Source organism: Haplochromis burtoni, unplaced genomic scaffold, assembly GCF_018398535.1.
Source record: "Haplochromis burtoni strain Fernald_Lab_line unplaced genomic scaffold, NCSU_Asbu1 Contig_171, whole genome shotgun sequence".
Lineage (NCBI taxonomy): Eukaryota > Metazoa > Chordata > Actinopteri > Cichliformes > Cichlidae > Haplochromis > Haplochromis burtoni.
The window spans coordinates 133,774-159,806 of NW_024582532.1; the positions used below are offsets into that span (position 1 = coordinate 133,774).

Below are 26,033 nucleotides of genomic sequence, written 5' to 3' on the forward strand. Positions count from 1 at the left end.
TGGGCTGCGGCCCACATGAAGCCATCAAACTGGGTCGCTTCTGAGAGGAAACAATTCCGGTGTAATTCCAGTCAAGCATCCACTCCACGCTTTAACAGGCACTTTTGCTAAAGTGAATAGTGGAGATGACACACACGGTGGGATTAATCACTTTCAAAGCCACAGCTGCATGATTGGTACTGAAGGTCAGTGAGTTACCAGGACATCCTGGTATCATTTACATGACGGCTTTAGTGTTTATGTTATTAATACACCTGATGTTCCTTTTCCATAGGATTTCACCTGACTGATGGATAATAATATAACTCTGAGTATATAATGTAAATAACCGAAGCCTTCATTCTCAACCCGGGGTCCACATCTTTAGTACCACATACCATTTGTATCTTTAGATGCTGGGTATATATAAGAATCCATACATAGAAAACACATAAACCTCACAGATCCTACATTTACAGCTCCATTAGACCAGTCTTGCAAGACTCACAGTTAAAATGATCGTTATTTATCATACACTGGGTCTCGGTGAAAACCCAAATCTCTCCTTTTTGAGATCCTTTGCTTTTCTTCTCAAACAGAAGGTTCGAACAGCAGGTGGGTGAAGCTTCTCACAGCCAGAGCTGTCCGCTTGTGATGACTACATTAGTTATATCCCTTCTCACCGACATCACAGAGAGCCAAGAGCAGGAAAAAAAAGAGTGCAACTGAGTGTTCAGAGCAGCCTGAAGCTTTAGGCTCACAGGGTTTCCAGCTGACCACTGAGCTTCACGTGTGCAGAAAAAAATCGTCTGGACGTGTACTTTTAATCGCGCAATTCACGATTTTCACTTCGGAAGCAGTTTTATGAGAGTAGGTCAGTGAATCTGAACTTAAAAAACAAAAGTTGACTTCAAGGTTTAGTCACAGTGTGCAGTAAAACTGCAAGACTGACCCTGAATGACCGTCCTCACCTGAATAAGGTCATGACTTTGAAGAGGCCCAGTCTCTCCTGGATGATAACCACCCGTTATTAGGAGAGTTTAAGTTGCTTCTATCTGTTCATCGGTACAGGATGCCAACATGCAGGACCTACAGTCTGAAAAACTAATTTGTGATCTTTTAAATAATTGACTTATTTTTTTAAAGTTGCTTTTTTTGTATATTTATTTTCTATTTATTACATTTAGCATTATTGTTGTGGGACTTCTGCTGACTGTACAACAAAAATAAAGACATGCTTGATTGTACTACATATACCGACCTCATTATTTGGATATTTTCAATATGATCATCCACCACTTTAGCAGTATGCATATAATGTGTGTAACAGAAAATCAGGAAAGTATAATCAGTCACTTATAATGTCAGGTAATGCTGATAACACAAATTTCAGCCAGAATTTATTTAAACAGCTCAATCTAGAAAACAACAAAGAACAACATGTTTAAGACTTCATGTTGATTTTATTCTTTTCATTCATGAGGAAAAATGTGCAATACTGCAGGCGTCACTGACACGAAACTAAAGAGAGGCTGAGATCAAAATAACTGGATACAAAATAACCGAATGACATCATTCCTCCTCCGAAAACATGATGCACACAAAAGAGATGTGTAACAATCTAATTCATGTATTAATTAGTATATAGTTTTATTAATTATATGAATTAATCTCCACATTATTGTCATTTTATATTGTTTGGACTTTGACCTGTCAGAATGCATCAAGAAAGTTAAGTTATTTCTACTTCTCCTTTTGTTTCTTTACTTCTTACCTGAGACGAGCCATGCTGCTTCGCCCGCGGGGGCCTTTGGCTCCAGGTACGAGCGAGGGCAGCTTCAGGGGGGTTTTAGCTGCCCTGTTTCCCACCGCTGAAGGTGGAGGGAGGATGGAGCCGGTGAGCAGGTAGGTCTGGACCAAAGCTCCACTCCTCTGGGCGCCTCTCTGCCGCCACGATCCGCCGGCGTCCAAACCCAGGACAGCTGTCGGGGGAGCAGCTCCAGCAGTGCCGCTCATTTATCTGTGGGTGTGTTACACCTGCAGGAGAATACACCTGAAAATATGCTCTCTAAACTAATCTAGACACTGATTTCTGCTGCAACACATGAAGACTAGTGAAAGTGAGAGCATGGTCACGAGGTGGATGGCAGATATGGCTTCACCTAAAGACCTGGATCTATAGCCTGCCTGTCTACAGGCTGCGGGGGGTGGATGAGGAGGACATTGTACCACTTCTATCTGTGGGCAGCGGACCGCATCAATGATGCAGGGCCATTAATGATGCATGAATGGAGCCGGCCAGGTGGACACTACCGACTCTCCCTCGCTCCTTTTCCCTCTTCACCAGGTCGGCTTACAGTCGAGGGAGCAGGTGGTAGGTGAGGAAGTGTCCAGGAAACGTTCATGTGAGAGAATAAACCGGGACCCTGGTTCGGTGGTGATCCCAAACAGGAAGCTCTTTTTGCAGAAATATATTTGTGAAACCTGTTACTTGTTCTCTATGAAGGTTTGTTAATATTTGTTCTCTTGGATTTGAAGCATGTATCCAAGAGAGAAAGTCCACGTGAATATTTTTTTTGGAAACAATATCATGTCTGTCTGAGCGTTATCCAAAAACTTTAACTCCTTCTGAGAAAACAGTTCTTCTTCACTGGCTGTTTATTTGGCTTTGTATGTCTGGTATATTTAATTAAACTTTAAGCTTCAGTAGCACAACAGCAATCTGACAGCTTATATTTCTTAGATGTTTTCATACAGAAAGCATGAGCTGCTTAGAAAATAAGCTGTGATGTAAGTGTATATACAGTTAACTGGCATCATTTAATCATTGTTTACGTCATCTCACGATTTCAGCATCACAACATTTTCTGCTTTTAAGTTATTTCAGTAACTTTTATTCATTTTAATGGTTTCGAAATTTTAAAAAATGTACTCATTTATTTTTGATAACATGTGAGGTCACCAAATATATTGGACTGTAATTTTAGCAACTTCACGATTTATTTTTTTCATAATGTTTGTTTAACAGTGAATTTCTGCTGCAGTAGTTACGTTAAAATTTAAGTAAATCTTTAATATTTGAGACGCCGCTATCTGTTGTGTGTTGTCCTGATGCTTAAGATCACAAACCGCTGATTTGCTTGTTATTATTATAACAAAAATCTAAATCGATCAATATAAACTTGAACACTTTCTCCCTAAGACAAATTACAGAATTATGTAACATGCATTTCACAAGCTTAGTTGCGAGACAAAAGGTGAGTTATTCACTGCTCACATTATCACAGCCCCGTCGTGTAGGTTAAATACTGTGCCAATAGCCCCTCACATGACCACTGATTCCAGCTTTAGGCCCAGCAGAGTCAGCAGCACCGGTCCTGTTTTTAATGGAAATGCATGGAAGCGGTCCTAGACTGGGCAACAGTAGCACGGTGGTGGGAAACGGGCATTACAAATCACACTCATGGGTCCATTTCTGAAAATTGACAACCATTAGCGAAAGTAAAAAAAAAAATTAAAAAAAAAAAAGTCTTCCAGCACCAAACCGCACTGACATAATGCCGCATAGCAAACTAAACTTTCAGCCGCAGGGTAAAAGAGGACAGCATGTTTTTGATCTTGTGGGGGATTAAATCACACTGGATCATGTCATTGTTTGGTTTTGAGTTTCATTCACACCGGTTTGCCTGAAGCTTTTTGTAAGACATATTTTAACCCTCCATAGATGCTCTGGCAGGTTGAGCTCGGGTGACTCACTTTAGCACTAATTTAAGTCAAGTTTTCACTTTGTGTTTTTGGCCTTTAGGAGCCTGTTTTTGTGCTAGGGTGGAGCTCAGGTCAGACAACAACGATCCGACACATATTCAGATTGTGCCTTCAGACTGCTCCGGATCATCTTGCTGCTTCTCGGCTGGATCTGCTCCAAGACTGACAGCCAATACTTGAGATGCAAGTGTGGGCCAGCAGCGGAAACATTGCACCTTTAGCCTTAATTGTAATTGGACTGGACTCCTATCAGAGTGCTTCACAACTGAGGCACTGAATCCAGCAAGTAGGCAGGCTGCTCAGTCCACCAGGAGTTTAGAGAGTTTGATGAGTGATTGCAGGTTTTTCCTGGCTCTGAATCAACCTCTGGGACCTGTCTACCAAAGTAAACATCACTAGTTTACAGTTTTCTGCCATTTCCAAGCATTCAATGAGTAATGTGTACTGTAACACTTGATTAAATTAACCCTAATGACTTTAATGAACTACACTACAGTGCTGGTGGTTTTCCTTTTACAGAGCACCAAACCTCAATTTAAACAGAAAAACAGTTTGACATCTCATTTAATGCAATTTAAATTTAGTGTAACGCTTAAATGAAACTAACTTAGACAAAACAGGTAATCAGGTGAAAAGTAAGACATGGAAACAAAACTCAGGTTTATATCTTTTATTATTAAGAGAAAACAGCGCATCTCTCCTCTGGACTGCAGACTGCCCTCTGCTGGATGAGTTCTGGTACTGCTCTGCCACCTGAGAAACAGTAATGGGTTATTAGACTTAAGTGCTGCAAATAAGATATTTCACAGTGTGTTTCTATTCAAATGTTTAAAAAGAAAAAAACAAACAAAACTGTGCACGCACATTTCACATCCATGTTATGAAGGACGAACTGCACATGAGCCAGCCTGGAGGTCATCCTGGCGTCCTGTTACAGCGAGCTTCCTCCAGCTTTGACATTTTACAAGACAATCTTCATTTTCCCTACAACACAGAAAATACAAAATACATCAGTGATGTTTGACTTGTGTCATGTGACAAAGCAACTCAGGAGTTTTGTCATAGCAGCCTCACAACCAACAAAATACCAAACACTCAAAGGTAAGTTTCTAAATAAGATGCATTACAGTGCTGTAGATGATATTTTACATGTTTGGAAGTTAAGCAGACACACTGCATTTGTCCAACACTTACGGTGGTAAATCCGTGCAGATCCTCAGCCTCCCTCTAATGGTCGAGGATCCTGCAGCAAGAGACAGACAATGAGAGCCTGACAGTGGACTGATCACCAGGTTTACTCAAACACTACTCACTGTGGTTGCAACGCATAAACACAAAAGTGAGAGCCTGTGTGTGTAGGTATGTAGGTGTGTGTAGGTGTATGTGTTGTATGTGCTGTATGTCATGTGACAGATGTTTAAAATAAAATGAGTTAGTTCTAACATAAATTAGAAGAAAATCATGTGTGAGGGTAAGTAAAATGTGTGAATGAATGAAGTGTGTGCACGTGTATGCATGTGTTTGTTACTGAAGGGCATCTCAGCACCCAGAACATGAATAATTTATTAGAAACTGCAGAGAGGACAGACAAATTCATGACAACGTTCGAATCCGTTGCAATCCTGGAGAGGTAGGTAGGTCCATCTGTTACAAAGCCATGTGAAGCTGGACTTTCATACTGACACATCAGGTGTTTTTCTTCAAAGGTACCCCCAAACTGGAGCTACACCATAAAACCTAGCACTGACGAAGCCGTGGTCGTTTTCAGTGTCAGTCTTTCCGACTCTGGGCAGGGCCCTTTCTGAAGAGGCCATTACAGGACTGAAGGGTAGTTCTGGCATCACACTCCAACAGGATATAAGGAAGGATTGTAGTCAATCAGGACTCAGAGCATGGTTAGAAAATGGATCACAGTGCAGAGATGAAATCATCACAGCCGCCATTGGCTGAACACAGTCTAGCCACAGCTCGAGAGACTCAAGGGCAGCAGAGCCCTACAGAGATGAGAGATCTAAATACAAGCAACATACGAAACTGCCACAGTCTTCTTGTGTACATTTATTCAAATGGCTGGCTGGTCAGTGCATGATATGCCATTCATGAGTCACAGGAAGGAATGAGGAATAAGAGGTACTGAGAGAAGAAAGGAAAAGGTCCATCTGTAGCTGATCGCTGGACACACTCTTTAAAACGATTGTCCAAATTTCCTCCGACAAACCACGCAACCATCAGTTTGTTCCTAAAAACAGTGTTTGAGAATACAGATTGTATATATATACACACACACACACACACACACACACACACACACACAATGGACTGAGCATCGTTTTTAAATGTGAAGCTAATATGGGAGTGAATTAAATCTGCTTTGTTTCTAATGGCCAGCAGGGGGCAACTCCCGATTACAAAAGCCAGACTAAATGAAGTCAAGAAAACGATACTGCACCTAATTTTATGACCTCAGCAAATAATTTCCTTGTGAGTTTGAAGTACATTAGGCAAAGAAGAATATGGTGATGTACCCTAAGGTTTTGAGTGTGTAAATGTTTTTTTTTAATTTAAATATAGATTAACCCATATCTTGTGTTAAGTGCACCCTTCACCTAAAAGTGTCTTTAATCAGCAACCAGATACAATAAAAGACACCCAGGAGTGTGATGTTCAGCTCAGCTTTCACCCTGCCGGTACATTTTAAAATATTGTTTGCAAAAGGTAGAATGACGATTAATTTCACGGTGAATACAGACATGCGTTACTAACCTAGCTACAGTTAGCATCATGCCCTTTCAAAAGCTAAAATGGTTATGTGTCATTTCATAGCTCAAATTCCCAGCTTCAAAACAACAGTTTTCTCACTAGTTTTACACCGAATTCATTCCACAGATGAGAAGCAACAAACTGTCTTGATGCAACTAAAATCAGATTGACAACAAACACTACGTAACTTAAAGCCCAAATGCTCTACATGATGAAATGGTACATTATAAACTTTCATGCTCGTTCTGTTTAAAACAGATTACTGAAACATGAGTGGTCCTTTGTAAAAACAGTGCACATTTGTGTTTCTATTTGCTCCACATACACAAGTCTGACCAGTTATTTATGCACAAAATTGTAAAAGTATTGTTATATATTTTTAAGAAAAAGAACTACCAACTTAGAAAGGTTGGGGACCCAAAAAGTATGTGACATCTTAAATATAGCACTTTCACAGATAAAAATCAAAGCGCTTCACAATAAACCCTGAAATATACATATAATAATAATAATATGAAACAATGAAAACACTTTTTAACAGCTTGTTTGTATAAAAATGTCTTCAGCTGCTTTTAAAAGAGTCAGTGGAGTTTGTACAGCGTAAAGACAGTGGAAGAGAATTCCACAACCCAGTGCCTGAAAAGCCTGATCCCCACGTGTTTTGAACCCAATACATGGGACCAACAGTAACCTCTGACCTGAAGTGACCGGTAGGAAGCATGATGTTTCAATAGGTCAGAGATATACTGGGGAGCTTCACCATGTAGAGCCGTTCAGTTAAAACTAAAATTTTAAAATGAAACCTAAAATTTACTGGCAATCAATGAAGAGAAGCCAAAACCCAAGGGATGTGTGACCACTTATTAGTGCCAGTTAAGTCTTGCCACAGCATTCTGTACAGTCACTTCAACACTTCAAAAACCCAACCCAGTACCAATACAATCGGTATGTCATTTCAGACAGGCAGAGAGGGCGAGGGGGTCAGGAGTAGTGCTGATAGAGGGTTCAAAGATAAAAGTGCTGCTTACACAGTGTGAAAGTACTTTTCATGACTGATTTTAACTGCATTGCGATTGACTGAGGATGTGCTGATGAAAGGCCACTGGGTGTTTAACAGTACTATTACTTTATCAAAGCAGGAATAGACTGAAATCAGAAAGCACTAAGTATTTCAAAACATAAAAAACAAAGTTATGGCCAAAGCAGAACAGTTTCTCATAGTATTTTGCCTCTGGTAGAGCTGGGCTTTGGTTGTCCCCCCGGCCCCAGTTTGTTGCTGCAAACACCCTGCCTTTTTCCAAACTAATCACTTTCAAATATAGGTTTTCGAGAAAAGGAAACAAAATGCAAAACATCGTGTACGGTTGTAGACAAGACTCCTGCTTTTTCCACTTAGGAACTTAAATGTACCAGGCAATACTTTTTTAAAAAAAAAAAAAAAAAAAAAAAAAAGCAGAATACCTTTCATTTCAGCGCTGTGTTCCATATATTTGAATCCACACAAACACTTGTTTTCATGCACACATACAGAGGAGCCAAAGTACTACAACCACACACACACACACACTCCACAGGCTACAGCAAATCTATTGCCAAGAAGTATGAAGAGAGATCTGCACTGTGATGCCATTCTTTGAAAGTGTGATGCCAGAAGCCCTGAAGACATCACTGTGAGCAGTGACGTGGAATAAGAAGACAGAAGAGTTAAGTCATGGGACAACTGTGCATCTTGCATTATAAACATGGATGGGACACTTACCTTACTTGTTCAGCTGATCTGTGTAAGCATACCTCTGGCTGCAGTGCAAACAAGTCCAGGCTTTACTGTCCACTGACATCTGCAGAACTACTCATCGTCAATGTAACCCAACTGCAGAGAAGAGCCTCTACTGTGGACTGGGGCAGCTTGTCTTTGACAAGCTGGCTGACAGCAGCTAATGCACCTCTTTTACCCAAAGACATGAAACACGCACAACCAGACAGGCACAACAAGCCGCTGCCTCTTCAACCGTAAGACAGCATCGAACATCCTGCCTCACTCAGGTCTGTGAGCTTGATCGGTCTGCTGGTGTAGCTCTTACTATTATGGTAATTCAGACAGAACTGATGAGATTATGTGCTGGAGTAAAAAGTAGTTACATAAATCTTGAGTCACAATGTAAAGTGTGGGGAGTGGGGATGTAACAGTCAGTGTGGTATGTTTTTGGTAGAGGCAACAAGAGACTAACAAAAGTCAAAATTATCCTATGAGCAGCCTCTTTTTTTCTTTTTTCTTTTATTAAAAGTTGGCCATAATTCTTACTTTGACAAAAGAAACTCCAAATTGAGAATAAAGAAATACTTTCCCATATTTGGGAAATGATTTCCTCATAAAAAGGTTTAAACACTAGCAATAATTAAATTTAGAAAAAAAAAAAAACTAAAAAAAAAAACCAACTCCTGAAGAGAGGACAACTGAACTGTCAGAATAGGTATTGTTTGTTGTGAGCACTCATGTTTCAGTTAAATATAATGTTTAAATATAAAATATGTTGTGTAAGTTAGCACAACAGCACAGAGTTCTGGCTGAGCTTTCAAGAATACTCCTACCAGAGTTTATGGCCAATGCATACCTGGTGTACAGCAAACATGTTCTGGAAAAGAAAATGACTTTCTGCTCCTTAACAGGTTAGGCAGAATCACATTATGAGAGTGTATTTAGAAATCCTAATGGTGTGACTGTCAATGCCATCAGAAGAAAAAAAAAAAAAAAAAAAAAAAAAAAAAACACCTTTCTACTGAACCAAGAAAAAGACCTTGGTTTGGATTGCACTGAAGAAATACAATAAACGTTTCTAAAGATGTTCAAAGCTGAGCTCAGTGAGCTGTGAGACACGAGAACTACATGTAGTTGAAGCGTAACTAGTACATTGAGTTTTTTTGATTTTAGTCCAACTGGAAAAATGAGTTAAACATGAGGTTAGAGGCTGTGAGCTACTTGCCCCTAGAAAGTTGTCACTAGAGTAATACTTAAAACTGGTTCTGGATTCAGCTCACTGTCTAACAGATGACATTAATTTTTATTTATTAAGCAAAAAAAAAAAAAACGAATCAAAAAAAAAACTAATCATGTAGCAGTAAAAGTAAGATTGTATGTGGATATCACTGGTACGGGCAGTCTTTTTCCTCCTACAGAGAAACATATACATGTTAGCACTTAACGTCACACACGTACCGTTACACCCCTAGAAGGCAACAGGTCATTTTTCCCACCATGAACCTTAATTAGTTGCTATATTGATCACACCTGTGCTGTGTGATCATTAGACAATTGTTAAAGCTGTTAAGAGTGACTGTCAAAAAGTTTGATTTCCATTTATGAAGAGTCTGCTTACTGCAATGTTTCACTTGCCTGTGGGCTGCGACTTCACTTGAATGTCAAAGCTTTCCATTGTCACTACAATTCCAGTCAAATACATCTATAAAGAGGCATCGATTTCAGACCTCAGATGTTGAGTAAATGTGTTCCTCTTTCGTTTTTATAATTCCACTGCCAAACTTGTCCATTTTTACAACGTGTAATCCATGTATTTGTGTAATGTAACTTGCTTTGGTTTGATAGCGCTGTATAAGCAAGCATGACAGCTATTTTTACTTGAATACATTAAAACATGTAGGCAATATCAAACTCAGTCTCTTAATCTTTTAAAGAGGAACTAGAACAAATTCCGTTATTTCTTTCATATATAAAAATGTAACAAATTCACATGCTCTTCTTAAAACTTACATTTTAGAATTTATAAGAGTCAAATGCTTCAAACTGTCCTCAATACATTTTACAGAATACTTTCTACTTCTGTCACATTTTAGTTGTTATCTGGAATCTATCATCTGTGACCAGTACAACTAAGAACCTCAAAGTCCTTCCAAAGGTGGCAAATAAGGATAAAGAAAAATCTGAGGACTCTTAAACAGACCTTAAAGGCAGAAGACCTAGCTTGAAGACAGAGTGAATTGCATGGCTGCAAAAACAGTCAGTATAATATGCACAAGACAAAGTGGAACACAAAAATGTGGAGTGGGTAACCGGGCCCCTTGAAGAATGTCAAGGGTTTATTTTCATGTCAAAATAGCAGAAAGGGATTTTTTCTGCATTAAAGTATAGCAACTGTAAACATACAATAGACATAAATATAAGAATTTTCCTTAAAACGGTGTACTTGTGCGAGAGCAATAGCCAAATATATAAATTCCCAAATATTCTAACCTACAGTCCAAGCTATTGAGCCACTATTATCTGATCACTCTGGTCCTTTAGAGTGACACAGTTTCATTTACAAAACCGCTCCAACAGAAGCTACAGACTCTCAATGTCTTGGCTTGGCAACTTCCTTTTCATAGTCCAACACCTTAACAGATGATCAAACCTGTTAAAGAAAAACAAGTTGTACACAACACAGACAACGTTACAACGTTCAAAATGCACACTATGTTATTAAGTAAAAGAACTATATTTAAGCCAGTAAAATGTAATTCAATCTAAAAGCAGTGATGCATTTCTAAATGTTTTACCTAAAAGGAATTTGATGTATAAAGGGCATATTTTAAAGGTACCTACATACCTTTGATTGCAGATCTAAACTGTTTCCTAAATGTTGGAGATTATTTGACTTCCAACATCCTTTTTCAGTTAGTTATGTCACAACTACTTTGAGGAATCTTTATTTTAATCTGAAAATCCAGTCATCTGTGCATACAGTCAGAGAAAAATTCAGAGTGCATGCCACTGCGCTAAAAAGGAATCATTCGTCTAAAGAATGAGGAAAAGATTGGCAAATACATCTGTACAAATAACTATTAGTTATAGGATTTGTTATTTTGCAATGAAAAACGCTCATCCAAAATTGACCATTTAATACGAGCGTATAAACCATGTAGACAGGCTTTCTCTTTGTAAAATATATTTTTTTAAAAAGCTGGCATAACAATCCATCATTAAGATGTAGTGTTATGTGAAAATTATACTCAAAGCACTGATGTTGCAAAGAACAATTAGTGCCTTAAACCTATATCGTTATTCTTTTGAATATTTAGAAATAACCGACCAACACAAATTTAGTGTTGTGGACTTTGAAGGCATTAAATTCCATTCCCACATCAGATCAGTGAGTTATGATTTTTCTGAATGCCATTAAGTGTATTTATAGATATTAATCTGCAATATATTAATTAAAATTTATTGCATTCCATTGTGAATTACTATTACTGAATTTTTGAAACTTTTTTCAAAATTAAATGAGAAAATATGCACTAAATATTTGAAGTACACAATATTGGATAAAATAAGAAGTTTTCTAATTCATCAGGAATGCTACAAGGATGGATTAGAATCACAATCCAGTTGACTTCCCAGGGGTTTGACTACCATATCACAATGACAAACATCTAATTAATGTACCTCATTAGACTACTCTCTTGGAAGGAAATCATGTACTGTATGTACAGGATTAAATAGGGATTATATCTCACTACTTTCACTAGTTTCAGATCCAGCGTTTGAGTTTCTTAGCTACAGCTTTTCCAAGTCCTCACTACCCAGCCACACTTCAGCCACAGTCCATTATCTTTAAAGCCGTCCATACCTGTTAAAGAAAACATGTACATAACACAAACACAAGTAACATTTGAGATAAACACTCCTTTATATCCTTCCCATTACTGAATGCATCCACACATCCAAATCTTCTGTTCTGTGGCCATTTCAGGTTTGTTTTGTGGGATTCTGGGATGCCACATGATAGAAGACATTAAAGTTAAAATCCTTACCTTCATTGCATGTTTGATTATGTGAAGGACATTAACAGGTGCACTAAAAATATTTGATTCTTGATGTCTTATGTAATCCATGTTTAAATGGAGGACATTTTCTTCTACATGAAGAAAAAACAGAAAAAGCTACAATGATCAGCTAGTTGCTGTGCGAGGTCAGCAAGCTTCCACCAACTACAAAATTGTAACTAATGTTGAATGAAAAATACTTTCAATGATTCACAGAATGTCAAAGTTAAAGCTAGTGGAATAGAACAGAGCCAAGTTAATACACGCAAAAAATAAAATCTGCTTAATAACAAAAGTTGAAATTATTAAAAGATCAAAATTACTTACATTCACTTTTCAGGCCATCTCTTACCAGACAACTCTGACAAAAGCTTGTAAAGGTAGGCTTGTGAATGGAGGAAGGTGTCCGTTTAATTATGGCACTCAATTTTGGTTGGGCCATCCTTACATTATTACTGTTTGAGCAGTTCCACAATTAGAAAAAAAAATAAATATTTGGACTTCTTGTCTCTTGATCTCGTGCTGTGTTTGGAGATAATGTGAATATCCTAATAGTACAGGATATTATTGCCATTATAATGGCAGGTGCCATTAAAGTCATTAATGCAGATACAGTTAAACATTTCTGCAGAGATGGAGAATGGGTTCTCCTGAATGTAACCCAATCTGTCATACAAGTCAGTCTGAGAAGGGAATAGTGATAAATTTACCACAAACAAGGCAGGTCCTCGGAAAAAAAAACAGCACATGAGCCCTGTTGACAAAGTTGATACAATAGCCTTGGAGTCTCTAGTTTTAAATGAGATAGTAGCGCTGGTTTGTCAAAAGTTAACTGATACACAAGAACATATCAGTGAAATAGAAAAGATGCAAATCAGACTGTCGTTTAAGCCCACTGCACACATCCATGCGGTTTTGAAAACTAGGGCATCCTATGCGCTCTTACAAAGGGACTTATTGTCTTTGTGCTGCTCTAGCAAAATTAGAGCTTTATAACTGAAAATCATTTTCCAAAATCCAACAGTGACTCAGTCATTTATGACGTCACAGCCTGAAAAGTCAGATCTCTGATGAACCATCAGTTGCTAGTTACTAGACTTTTAGAAATTCTAAGACTTGACATACGTTTCCAAGTATGGATGTTCCAAGGCGTTTAAGTATAGTATGGACATATCTGATGTCAAGATTTGCCACTGGACTTCCCCAAAGATACATTTTACACACAAACTTTTATAGACCTATAATATGCCTCAAGTCCGTCCATAACCATTATTGACTACATTTACATACAATTGTATTACTTCAACTGATGCAGAAACGTGGTGCTGTTTGAACTACTACCACTTAAGGTTAACCTAAACACATTAAAGAACCTATAGGAGTCCAGAATCACATCAGTGCACCCTTATGGAAACCTTCATAATTATCAAAATTAATCCTTTACATAACTATACAGAAACCGCTACAATTTCATCCCAATTTAACAACATCATCCATTTTTAAAGATGGTGGCATTTGCTTTGTGCATTTTTTATGACAGTTATCCTTCTGAAAGAATGCCTCACAAATGCTTGAAATGCTAGCAATAACAGAATGACCTGCATGTAAATGTAGTCAATAATTCCAGCTTCCAAACATGCACACAAGGACACACACTTGAGTGGATTTTGCCTGTCTAAGACAGACTGTGCGGTTTCAGCACTATGTTTCTGTAAGACCACTGTTAGTCACACAGTATTACACAGGTTTTCTTAAAGGTTCCATGTGTGATATTTCTTCTGTCCTGAGGCAAGACTGTAAAAGCAGAGTTACTCATTGAATGCAACATAACTCAGAAAAAGCCTCTCCTAAAAACCAAGAAAAAGCCTAAAAGTTCCCCTTTTTCAAAAAATAAAAGGAACCATACTTGTTTGAAAACAGGGTTATAATATCAGAGCCACCCTGCATTATTAAAAATAAATGAAGTTCTTTAAAACGCGACTGTGACCATTTTAATATCCAATTCATAAAAATGAATCTTAACAACTTTTTCTTAAAAAAAAAAACAAAAAAACAAAAAAAACCACATTCCTGCAAATGCTATCGCTAATTTACAGAAACGTAAAAATATTAAAATGTGTTAAATCTTATTTTAATTAAGTTTTCAATGATCTGGAGAACCCTGTTCAACATTGCTTCCCAGTCTAGAGCCTTTTTAAGCAGGTGGTAAATATATGATTATTCCTTTGATGAATAAGTATTTTTACAATATATTTCAATGTGGGAATTTGCTGATTAAAGCTATGTCGTACTTGCAGCTAATTTCTGTCATACCACGAGTTAATTCTTTTCAGACTGTGTACGAATCACTGAACTAAAGTGGACAGGACTTGAGAAAATAACACATAGAATCTTTAAGAGCTAATGTGGCAAAGGTAACCACATTATTCAACTTCCGCAAACAGCCCATTGCTGCTTTCTGAACGTACTACACGTTTCATTTTTAAGAATAAAAGGTTAAAGGTTTTTCCTGATTGAACCAATGTCTCTTTATTATAGTACATGCGTTGACTCCAAATGCATGGCACAAAACACAGCCATAGGAAGTTCAGAAAAAATGTTACAGTTATCACTTCACGACGACTCACAGAGCATAACACATCTTTAAAAAAAAAAGAAAAGAAAAAAAAATTATACATGGTCAAAAAAGAACAACTGGATCAGCTAAGAGTAACTTCTCTTTTCAGACTAGAGACAAAGTAAAAAATGAAAATATTGACTTTCAATAACTGAGTAAATTGGCTAAAATGTTGTAACAATTTAAACTTAAATACAAGAAATTCGAATCAACATTTTTGTTTTTAGAGAAAAACTGTACAAATGGTGCTGCCGGAAGCATCAAAAGAGCAGCGTTTAAAAACGGGGTTTCTTAGCAGGACCATCAAACTCCTCGCGGACCCTGCCATACCCGGGGTTACCAGGACCCATTCCCCTCGCACCACCCGGAGTGAAGCGCTCATTGCGCTGTTGGGTGTCAATGTGCCAAGGAGGCAGACAGGAGGGTGGTAATAAGTATGGGAAGGGTCAGTGCATAAGCACACAGTTCATGTCCATATGGAGATGTGTAAAAAAGGTATGGCACAGGTGTGATTTGTTTTATATTGCGAGTGGTTTACAAAAGAACCAGCAGGAGACACATCCGGAGAAACCGTTCGTTCCAATATGAAGGTCCACAGGTGCCACAGGTAACATACGGAAAAGGAAGAGAGGGTAATGCTTTCGTTAGTCAGTGCCTACCTAGTGTGGTCTCTTCTCCAGTGCATGCCAAGATTAGGCTGGGCATTAATGACAGCTGGCCGTATCTACTAGTTAATGGCAACAGATACATGCCTAAACTTCTGAGAGGCGGCATGAAAATAGGACGCTAAAAATATATTTCTAACATGAGGTTTAACCTCATATTTCTAGTCATTTGTTACAGCCAGAATTCAGATTTCCTTAGAAAATGTTGCATATACACACAATTTGGTGGCATCATGACTAATATTGTAAACTGTATGACTTAGAGTGATCTTAAACATATCTATAAATCTGTTGCTCAGGTATCACAAAAGGGTATGGTAACGTTTAAACGGTCCCAAATGTGACTACAACGTATAGGAACTACCAGAAATGTGTGGTCTCTCAGACAGAATGAGTATATTCGTAGTGTAAGACATTTTTCCAATAAGTAAGCAGTTCATTAATATTTACATCAATGCTAATTCAGACAACTTCTGTGAAACTAAAAGTGTCATTCTAGAAATTCAGCAGAATAGCTGAAATTGTCATTTGCAAAATGAGGCTAACAAAGAACAACTAAGGTAAGGAGAATAACGTGAGGTAGTCAGATTGCAGAATATAAATATTATCTTGAAGTGAATGAACCTTCTGCTCATTTTACTAAACTGAAATTCAGACTGTCAGGATCACTTCCAACAGGCTTAAAACTCAAACTTATGGTCTTTAAAAGACCATTCATTTGAACTATTCAAAAGCAAATTGTGCTCTAAATTTTAAAGTAGTAAATACTTTTCTAGACGAGTAATAAATGAAATACAGGTTCTTGTTTTCAAGTCAAAATTAAGATGTCTTTAAGCACGAAGAATTTCTTTTAGAACTCATTTTACAACTACGAGCAAAAAAGTATCAAGGTTATGAGCAAAAAATTTTTTGATCAAAGAATAAAGTCTGATAGAGTTTTAATTTCTGTGCTTTTTGTCATTAATAACACAAATTAAGGAAATTTAAAGGAACAGTATCTTTCCCACCTCCCAAAAAAGAAACCGTCTTTTGTTGTTAACCAGAATCAGACAGCAATACAGCAAAAATTAAATAAAATAAAAAATTTGGCTCTCTGAGCACAAGCCAAGTGTTTAGTTCTATTGCAGAAGAGAAGCCAGTTGTTCATCTCCAAAACTAGGCAACTCACAAATGCAAGAAAGTTGAGATGGCCAGAGCACACTACAGGCCAGGGAAAAAATGCATACGTTTGACTTTGGGGTGAACTGTCCCCCCCTTTAATTCCTACTACTGTGAGCTTCAGATGTTTTTTTGGGGGGGAAATAAACCAAACATATTCTAATATTACAGCTTAAGCAGAGCCCACTCTCCAGGTGTGCTGACGTGTTCTTAAAAAGTGGCTAACCAATTTCTGTTTAGGTAAAAGCCATTAGATTCCCAACTTCACATGCTCTAGTACTGACAGTCTTCATTTGATATGACCATTTCAACTATTTAGTGCAGGGTGGGTCATGTCATTTTTAAATGGCAGCTTTACACCGTGTACCTACCCAAGTTCGGTGGGTTTGCTGCAAACAAAAGTGCATAACTTTATAAAAGTAAAATGAACTCCATGAAGCAAGCAATTCCTAAAGTGTATTTAAAATGCCTTAAAGCAGGTATGTCAAACTCATTTTATACCACATAAAATTTGGGCCACATAACCCACTTACTCTTAATTCCGTCAGTCTAAGTTAGCTTAATTACACATGAACTACCCATTATAAAAAACAAATGTCAATAGGCCTCATGTTTGACACCCCTGCATTAAGATCTAAATTAATGGACTGTTATTAAGACTTTTTTTGGTAACAAGTCTTAATAATACAGAAACCCTATTTTAAAGTTCAAGCATTACTTTTTATTCAGGACTATAGAACCTTTTCATCCGTCAACTGTAATACAGAAACGAATGACTTCAGGTCTAAATTCTGCCAGAAACAAAAATCCCAGGCTCGGTCCAGTTTTCAGCGACATCATCTGAACAAAGTCACAAGGCTACGCCAGCCCCCATCAGTTAATCATGCTGTAATCTTCGTCAAACTCAAAGCTTTACACCGTCATCAGGCACTAAAAGTGTTACAAGGTTTCAAAGCTCAATTACAAAAAGAGATACTGATGAGAAGGTAAAGGTTGCTGGTCCAGAAGTTTTCCACCACACTTCAACGCCCCCCCCCTCAAAAAATATAATTAAATACATTTAAGGGTGGAAAAAGGAAGCCTGTTGACACACAACTTCAGTTCTCCTGATAGACAAATGAGGCATGAAATTAGTAGTAGAAAAAAAATGGAAAAATAAAAAAAAATAAAAAAAATAATACTGGATACCAATGTTCTCCTCAGTCAAGAAAACGTGCCTGTCCAGCTCACATAAGACAGGGCTTGCAATAGCAGTCCACTACACAAACAGCATGATAGGAGTGAGCAGAGCCAGCAAAGTTTTTCTACAGCTGTTTGAAACACACTGAGATGATCATTTAGTGCAAGCTGACGGTTTTATAGCTTAAAAGCAGTAATGGTTTGTGGGACTATTAACTGAGGGGGCTCGGCTTGCTACTGAAAAAAAGGAAAACAAACCCTATAAAAGCAGTGAGCATGTGTCACATTCAACAACCAGAAAGCCATCCAGTGATAGCTGAGAACACAAATCACTCATTCTGCCATCCTGCTTAGACAACTGGACATCGTGTTAACACGAAGAAAGGAAGAGAAAAAACAAAAAAATAAAATCATGGCTGGGAGTCTCCAACCAAAGGGAAAGCCAAACAAAACTATTAACTACTGAAATTCCCACAAGTGGGATACATTACCATTTCGTTGCCCATCAGGCCTCCTGGTCCTCCCATTCCCTGCTGACTCTCAAACCCAAGCCCGCTCATAGAGAATTTCTGTGAGGATCCACCAAAGGACATATCTAAAGAGCAAACAGGAAAACATGTTAGGTATTCATACAGCACATGAATTAAAAATACCAACGCTACCCCCCTCAGCCTCCTACTACACACCCCTATTTATCCATTTCAAAAATTGTAGGTCTCCAACTTAGGATTGGACTCCATGCTGCCTGCCCATCTGCGTGACGACAATACCCCACCAGTCTTTTACGGCTGAGGAGTAAAAACTCAGACACATCCTGCTGATGGTAAAGCTGCCTCAACAGAATTTCAAGAGCTATAACACTTGCATAGATACTGGTCTGAATACTGATACTGATCTAATATTTGACTCAGCTATCAGCAGCTTTACAAGCTACAAGCTTTACAAGCTAACATAGCCAGCTGTCATTTAGTTGCTAGGGGGGGAAATGTAATGTAACACGAATGAAGTTGACACCAAAGCAAGTACCAGTTTAGAAACGTTTAACACCTGTTACCCCCAACAGCTTCTATTTGCATGCTTGCAGAAGTTGTTTTTTTTTTGTTGTTTTTTTTAAATACACTACTGACAAGCCTACACATAGAGCACTGACGTTGTTTGTACATTTCCTACCAAATCTGGTCTAACAAAATCAAGTCTTCCCTTCCTGATATCTCCACATGTGCATTATTTTTACACGGACCTACTTTATGAGCTTCCTTCATACTTTACATTTAGATTTTATTGTTTTAGCTCTTTTTTTATTTTACCTTTTCTTCTTATGGAATTGTTCTACCTTTGTGTCATTTTTAAATCATACTGGACTATTTTGTCCATTTTATTTCACTAAACTCTACGTCTACTTAAAAAAGAAGCTACTTTATTACAGAATGTTTAATACTTCAGTTACTGTAAAGGAATAGGCTGGAATTGTCTTTTTGCAACACTGTGCATTTCATCATCTAATGCCTAAAATGTTTTGGTCACATTGGTGTCTGGATTTCTGTCATGATTTCTTAATTTAAACAAAAGACACTTACCACCCATGCCCAAAGCTCCACCAGGATGCATTCTCATTTCTCTGTCCCTCTGTAAAACAAAGAAATTAAGATTAATGTAGGCAGTAACTGGTTGTTGAACTGATGTTTTTGACGCCCAAGTTAAGTTTAACTAACATCCATAAAGCTGCCCATCCTGTAGTTCTCCTCACGCTGACGGCGCATCTGTTCTTCCAACTCTCTCTTCCGAAGCATCTCCTCCTCCTGTCTGCGTCGCTCTTCCTCTTGTCTGTTTAAAAATGCCAGATAATTAGTCAAATGTAGTCCATGTTTTAAGAGAACTCAGAATCAGAATCAGAATCAGAATGGGGTTTATTGCCAGATGTTGAGGTTTACAACTCAACACCTGTTCGAAACAACAACCAGCTGCAATTTAATGACATAAAATACCTGAGCTGCATTTCCTTCCTCTTTTGCATCTCCTGATTGTGCATCTCCTCCATACGCCTCAGTTCTTCCTGTCGCCTCAACAGATCTGAATGAAAACACAATGCATTACATTTACAACAGTAGGATAACCCACATCTAATGAGTGACATATATAACAAATTATGAGAATTGCAGGTCTTCCATATCTAAACTTGCCTTGACGGAGCAGATTGGCCTGGTGCTCATGGTAAGCATCCTCCATCTCGCTCTCGAGTTTCTCACGGGCCTCACGCATGTTCTTCTCCACCTGTTGTCTTTGCTGCTTTTCCATTTCATCAAGGGATTTCCAGCGCTTTGCATACTCAAATTCAAAAGTGCCTGGACGGGCAAAGCGAGGAGGCTCCTCACGCTCTCTAAAGACACAAAGACCATAACGTAGAGTACATTAGATTGACAGGAACATGTCAGCATTCACCTGAGTTACTAAAAATTGCATTGAAAAATCTTCTAAGATAAAACGAATGCAAAGTGAAACTTTAGTTTTACTACACCATACTTCCTCATTTCAATGATTCAATAGTCGCCAATTTTATACTATATGCAATGGTTTAGTTTTCTGTTGTTTGCCAATGTGGGATTTTACTCAGATTAACATGTGCAGAGCCTCAGAGAAGGTTGACCTTTAACAGCTGAATCCACCACCCCCACCTTCCCCATCCCACCATCTGCTACTCACAAATAAATGACCTAATGACCCGAAGAAAGTAATTTGCATAATAAAGACGATTGCATCAAGAGACCAAAATGCACCTGCTTCAAGACCTACTCATAGTTCATTCCACTGGCTTTTTTATGGTGGTATTACTATGATTAGTGCAACTTAAGGAAAAAAATAAGATTTCCCTGCTATCTGCATGATCTTGCACCAAGAAGAACAAACCAGTACTCACGTTTTATATTTGGGGTTCTTCTGTGCCAACTTCTCTGGAAGACCATCTTCACTATCGTACTGCTCCAGAGGCTCGACAACAACAGGCCGAGGAGAACTGCAGAAGGTGAAATACAATTTTTTTTTTAAAAAAAGAAAGAAAGAAAAAGAGCAAGGGCTTCAAGAACCTTTTACAAATCTCTTCCAACTCAAATACCCCCCTTCTACTCAACTAATAATTAGACTTACGTAGTGAGCAGAAAGACCCCCTCGTTGCACCTCTCTAAAGCCTTTCTGGCAGCAGGTCTGGAGGCAAATTCAACAATTCCTCTGCCTGTAGAGCGTCCACGATCATCTACAACCACGATGGCCCTCTCTACCATTCCGAACTGTGAGAAAGCTTCCTCTAGGAGTTCATTGGAAACAAATGGTGACAGATTCTTTATAGACAGCGCTGCAGAGTGTGTAGCAAATCGGACACGCAAGGGTCTGCCCTTCATCGGTGTGTCATCCAGCTCAGCTTTTGCTATCTCTGCAAGTGCCCGAGACTCCTAGATAAAAGAAAAATGTTATTTAAAAGAGTCCCTTTACTTATTACAGTAACAAAAACCTGTTTCAATTCAAGCGTGTGACCCCCTTACCAGTCGGATGAAACCAAAGCCTTTCCCCTTGTTGATAAAGACCTCAGTGGGCTCCCCATATTTTGCAAACATCTTCCTGAAATCGTCCTCTGTGATGTCGTTGGGCAGGTTACCAACAAACAAGCGGCACCGCTGTGTGTAGGACTTCTCACCTGGCTTCAGCAACATGGACAGCGTCGCCTTGAACTCAGCCTAAGAAAAACAAGACGGAAATTTTTTTAATTCGTATACATATAAAGAAAACAGAAAAATATACAAATTATTTGACGCCCAATAGATCATCATTTTCAGATTAACTTTATGTTATGACATGTGCTCGCGTCCGTATTTCGATCTCCGTTCGCCCATCCCCCTCACCCGCTTTGTGAAGTAAAAGGAAAAAAAAATCCAACACGGAAAATAATATGAAATACCACTGTCGATAAACTAGTTCACCCAAAATTGTTCAGGTTAACAGATGAAACCCATCACTGAAAATATATTTTTCCTTTTAAAAGCGTTAAAATAGAACTAATTTCTATACTTGAACAAGATGGCCGCTAGCTAAAAGCAATAACGTTGCAGGATGTATTCTTTTACGCACCGCGACTGCCCGCCGGAGCGAGCGCCCGACTGCTTCCCTAATAACTGTAAGGATAACACAAACAACTCCGCCCGACAGGGCTGTTTAAAGTGTCATATCGAGCACCACGCGGCTGCTTTGGCTAGTGTTAGCAGATAGCGACTGCCGACGCCACTTGGGCGTTTATAAAAATTAAGATAAAACTAAATAAAGCAAACCTTAGATTGGCTCTCTTCTGACTGACTTGCGTCAGTGTTCATGGTCTCTCGTGACTGTTGACTGACTTTCATGGCCGGTGGCCCTGTATTTTGGCCTTGTTGAAGTCCTGGTCTCTGGCCTTGTTGAGGTCCTGGTTTCTGGCCTTGCTGGGGTCCCGGCTTCTGGCCCTGCTGGGGTCCCGGCTTCTGGCCCTGCTGGGGTCCTGGCTTCTGGCCCTGCTGGGGTCCTGGCTTCTGGCTTTGCTGAGGGCTTGGTTTCTGACCTTGCTGCGGCCCAGCTGCTTTCGAGCTTGGGTGTGGAGTCGGCTTCTGCTGCTGACCGTTAGCATTTGCCACGGGTGACTTCAGCTGCTGGTTCAGGTTCTTGTTTGCCTGGTTTGGCTGAGGGGAGGTCACGTTAGGTGTGGGTGGTGGTGACTGAACTTTCGGCTGGGGCGCAGGGGTTGTGGATTTCTGCTGCTCTTGTGCCGGTTTCTGATGCTGTTGCTGCTTAATCGGGCCTTCCATCGTAAGAGCCGGGCCTGGAGTCGGCGGAGGGATGATGGGTAGCGACTGGTTCTGTTGCGGCTTCTGGGGAGTGTTCTGCGATCCTTGGTGTGGTGGTCTGTTGAAGTTGTGTCCCCTCCGGTTTTGATTTTGATTCTGGAAAGGATTATTCCTAAAATTTGGGTTTCCCATAAGCCCACCTCGCATGGGGCCACCGGGCCCACTTCCTCTGCGCGGCTGGAAATGATTCATTCCAAAGCCGCCACGATTATTGTTGAATCGAGACATTGGTCCTAATATATATAGGCAAAAATTATTTTTAAAATACCAAAAGAATTAAAGGTTTACTGCTCAACAACCACCTCCAAAGGCTGTTCGCAGGTTCTCAAAATGGCGACCGACAGTTAACGTATTTTCTTTCTTTCTCCAGTACGCAGACGTCTGGCTCCGCCCAGTCCCATTGACTGGTCCGTTGCCCAGGAGGCGGAGTAAGAGTTTTTCGAAGGAGCCAGTCCTGAAATCACCAACTCTGCTCTCATATGTATGTAAAGAGGCGGCCATTGCTCGAATGAAAGAGCTGTTAATCATTGCTCAAAGAAATCTGAAACAATTCGTTGTCACATAGCTATCTGTTTGGTACTGTAGCCTGCACAGTGGAACAGTCCCACAGTGACTATTGCTGACTTTATGACCCAGATTATGCATAAGAAGGGTATCCTTTTTATATGCATTTCACTTTAAATTAAAGCACGTGAATACACTTTATATATCTGGCCCTTGATGTAATTTTCACTTCAATGTGTGGCTGCTAGTGGAACTGACGCACTCCTGCTCCAAATAAAGTCACGGAAACAATCAAACACGGATTAAACGGGTTAACAGTGAGCACTGTCCAATGAAAGTAAGAATACGTTTTTCCTCTACAGAGAAGAAGCTCATACAGTTACCAGCACCTCAGACTAAGCTTTCAGACCCATTTGAACAACAGCTGTTTGCAGGGGTTTGTGTTAATCAGTCCTAGCTTAAAAAACATAAGTGAGAAAACTATTGAGAAAAAAACCCCCTTAAGGACTTGTTTAGAATTCAGTAGGTTGATTTTAGATTTATTAGTAAACATATGGCATAAAGATTTAAAGAGAATTGAAGGTAACTCTTAACTGGGCGTTTATATCACACTGCAGTGACACTGGGGTTTGCCTTAGTGGGAAATTATTTTGCTTTTAGCATTTCTCCAGCCCACGTAATAAAAACTATCACAAGAGAGAGACATGGCAGTTAACAAACCCTGAACTGAATTTTATGGGAGAGTTGTGCAACAGCAAACATGGTGGTAGAAGTATAATGTCCAGGAAGAAAAAACACATGTTAAAACCTTACTAAAAAACTAAAAAGACCTCTGCTTAGTTATTCGATCACCTGAATGTTGAAATGTCTGTGGGCAAGACACTAAACCTCATGTTTCCCCTGATGTATCCAATGTGCCTGTTGATTAAGTGCTTAGGCATGAAAAAAGCACTTGAATAATGTGGGTGAGTGAGGCTTGTAGTTAGAGAGTGCTCAAATTAAAAAGAAAAGTGCCATAGAAGTACTGCACCACTTCAGTCCCTTGGCTATTAGATCACACATCTCTGGCAGATGTCATTTAGACAATTTATTTTATTGCCATTTGTCTATTCACCTCAATGTTTGTTGATCTGTAACTTGACATGTAACAGTGTTTGTAATGAATGTTTCAGGTTTGCAGGTTATGCAGGTTAGCTGCAAATGATTTTTTCCTGGGATCAATAAAGTGATCTGAATCTATACAAACTCACATGTGAATCCAGTGTTTACCATAAGCTACAGTCACTCAGTCTGAGTCATAAAGCACTTAATTTAGTGTCTTTAAGCTTCTTTCCATCACACATGGCTACCTCCTGAGGCACAGCCACCCTTAACCTAACTGCAAGGCATGTGAAGGAAAAGCCACTGACACGTGCTCCAAGTACGTGAGAACTCCTTCAAAACTGGCTTCAGTGGGCAAAGCTTTTCTTCAGAGCAAAAGGAGACACCTTTGACAGACTGACAAGACTTAAAACATCCTCAAAGACCAGCTTTTACCAAGGATCAAGGTGTAATTTCTCTCCATTTTTCACCATGATGGAGTAAAAAAACAAACTTTGTAACTAAGTGGCTGCAAAATCATCAAATTCAGATTTTGAATCCAAGGCTACATTCCTCACATGTTAATCGGATTGCAAATCCATGGTTAATCCTTAAAAAGCAAGTGGACGAAGACGCCCACAAACTATGATCAAGTTCAAGCACCGATAGGGCAGGAATGGATCACCATCAATCAATATTCGACCCAGAAGCTGATGTGCTGCATGTCAGCAAAGGTTAATGCTGACTCGGCGTAGATGTGACTTATTTATCAATAAAAGTCTTTGATGTTGTCTACGTCATATCATAGAAACATTCAAAATAATCAAGTGTTTGAAACGCTGCCCACGACCATTAAAGTATTATTAGATATTAGATTATTATTAGAGAGTAAAAATATGGTAACCCCATGAATGAGTGTGTATGAATCTGCAGATACACATTAGAAAAATGAGTGACGCTCAACTCAGATGGACTTTTTTCTTTTTTTTATTTTTTATTACGCATACAGGTGTTTTGGAAACAAAAAAAAAAAAAAGAAAGAGGAGAGACCACCTCAGCCTCACCTGAACACGTTTCCTTAATGCTCATCATTATAAACCAACACAAAAAAGGATGAGATGACAACAGTGACAAAACAACATTAAAAAAAAAAAGTAAAAAAAAAACAAACCACAACAATACAACCCAGGAGAAAAGACACGAGACGAGAGGAACAAGTGGAATGATGAAAGAAAAAATGGCAAACACATCAAAGAGAAAATAACGGACCTAATTAGAGCAAAAAAATAAGAAAAATACACAAGGAGTCGAGGAGAGGAGACACATTCATCGAGTTGTGAACAGCAATCAAAACAGATGCCTTTCATCCTTCTCTACTGGTTTTTTGTTTTAAAATCAGGTTGGGAACAGTGATACAGCAGAACAGGAAATTAAGAAGAGAGCAAAATCAATATTCACAAAGGAAAAACTGTAAAACACCTGATATATATATATGTTTAAGCACACACACGACTCCTCAGAGTTACACTCCTATGTCCAAAGATCACAAGTTGTTCAAAGATTAACTTTAATTTTTTTTCACCCTTCAATTATGTTGGACCATTTTCTTGCCAAAGTGCTCCCTTTGTATAGCCATTATTTTCTAAAGTG

General features: G+C 38.9%; 1 protein-coding gene across 4 annotated transcripts; it reads right to left on the reverse strand.

Annotated features, from left to right (window-relative positions):
• Window positions 1-4,399: 4,399 nt before the first annotated feature.
• Window positions 4,400-23,173, reverse strand: sfpq (splicing factor proline/glutamine-rich). Of its 4 annotated transcripts, none has more exons than XM_042225442.1 (12): window positions 22,254-23,172; window positions 21,474-21,665; window positions 21,082-21,383; window positions 20,855-20,950; window positions 20,121-20,317; window positions 19,926-20,010; window positions 19,653-19,764; window positions 19,518-19,566; window positions 18,432-18,535; window positions 4,939-4,987; window positions 4,609-4,728; window positions 4,400-4,497 (listed from the first exon to the last, which is right to left on the reverse strand). In XM_042225442.1, the coding sequence occupies exons 1-10, from the start codon at window positions 23,025-23,027 to the stop codon at window positions 4,961-4,963; spliced, it is 1,938 nt and encodes a 645-aa protein (XP_042081376.1). In that variant the 5' UTR covers window positions 23,028-23,172; the 3' UTR covers window positions 4,400-4,497; window positions 4,609-4,728; window positions 4,939-4,960. The 4 variants fall into 4 exon arrangements, with proteins under 4 accessions (XP_042081376.1, XP_005941019.1, XP_042081377.1 ...); XM_005940957.3 differs by having other exon boundaries at window positions 4,939-15,324; XM_042225443.1 differs by lacking the exons at window positions 4,400-4,497; window positions 4,609-4,728; window positions 4,939-4,987; window positions 18,432-18,535 and adding an exon at window positions 19,092-19,191 and having other exon boundaries at window positions 19,490-19,566; window positions 22,254-23,173.
• Between the last annotated feature and the right edge of the window lie 2,860 nt (window positions 23,174-26,033).

What these genes read in the sequence shown, in the direction of transcription:
- sfpq (XM_005940957.3), bottom strand. Translation starts at nt 23,027, where the DNA reads ATGTCTCGATTCAACAATAATCGTGGCGGCTTTGGAATGAATCATTTC. An exon ending in AAGAACCCCAAATATAAAAC is followed by an intron (nt 20,318 to 20,854) that starts GTGAGTACTGGT and finishes TTGTGTCTTTAG; the next exon opens with AGAGCGTGAGGAGCCTCCTC. An exon ending in TGGAGCTTTGGGCATGGGTG is followed by an intron (nt 18,536 to 19,517) that starts GTAAGTGTCTTT and finishes TTTGCTCTTTAG; the next exon opens with ATATGTCCTTTGGTGGATCC.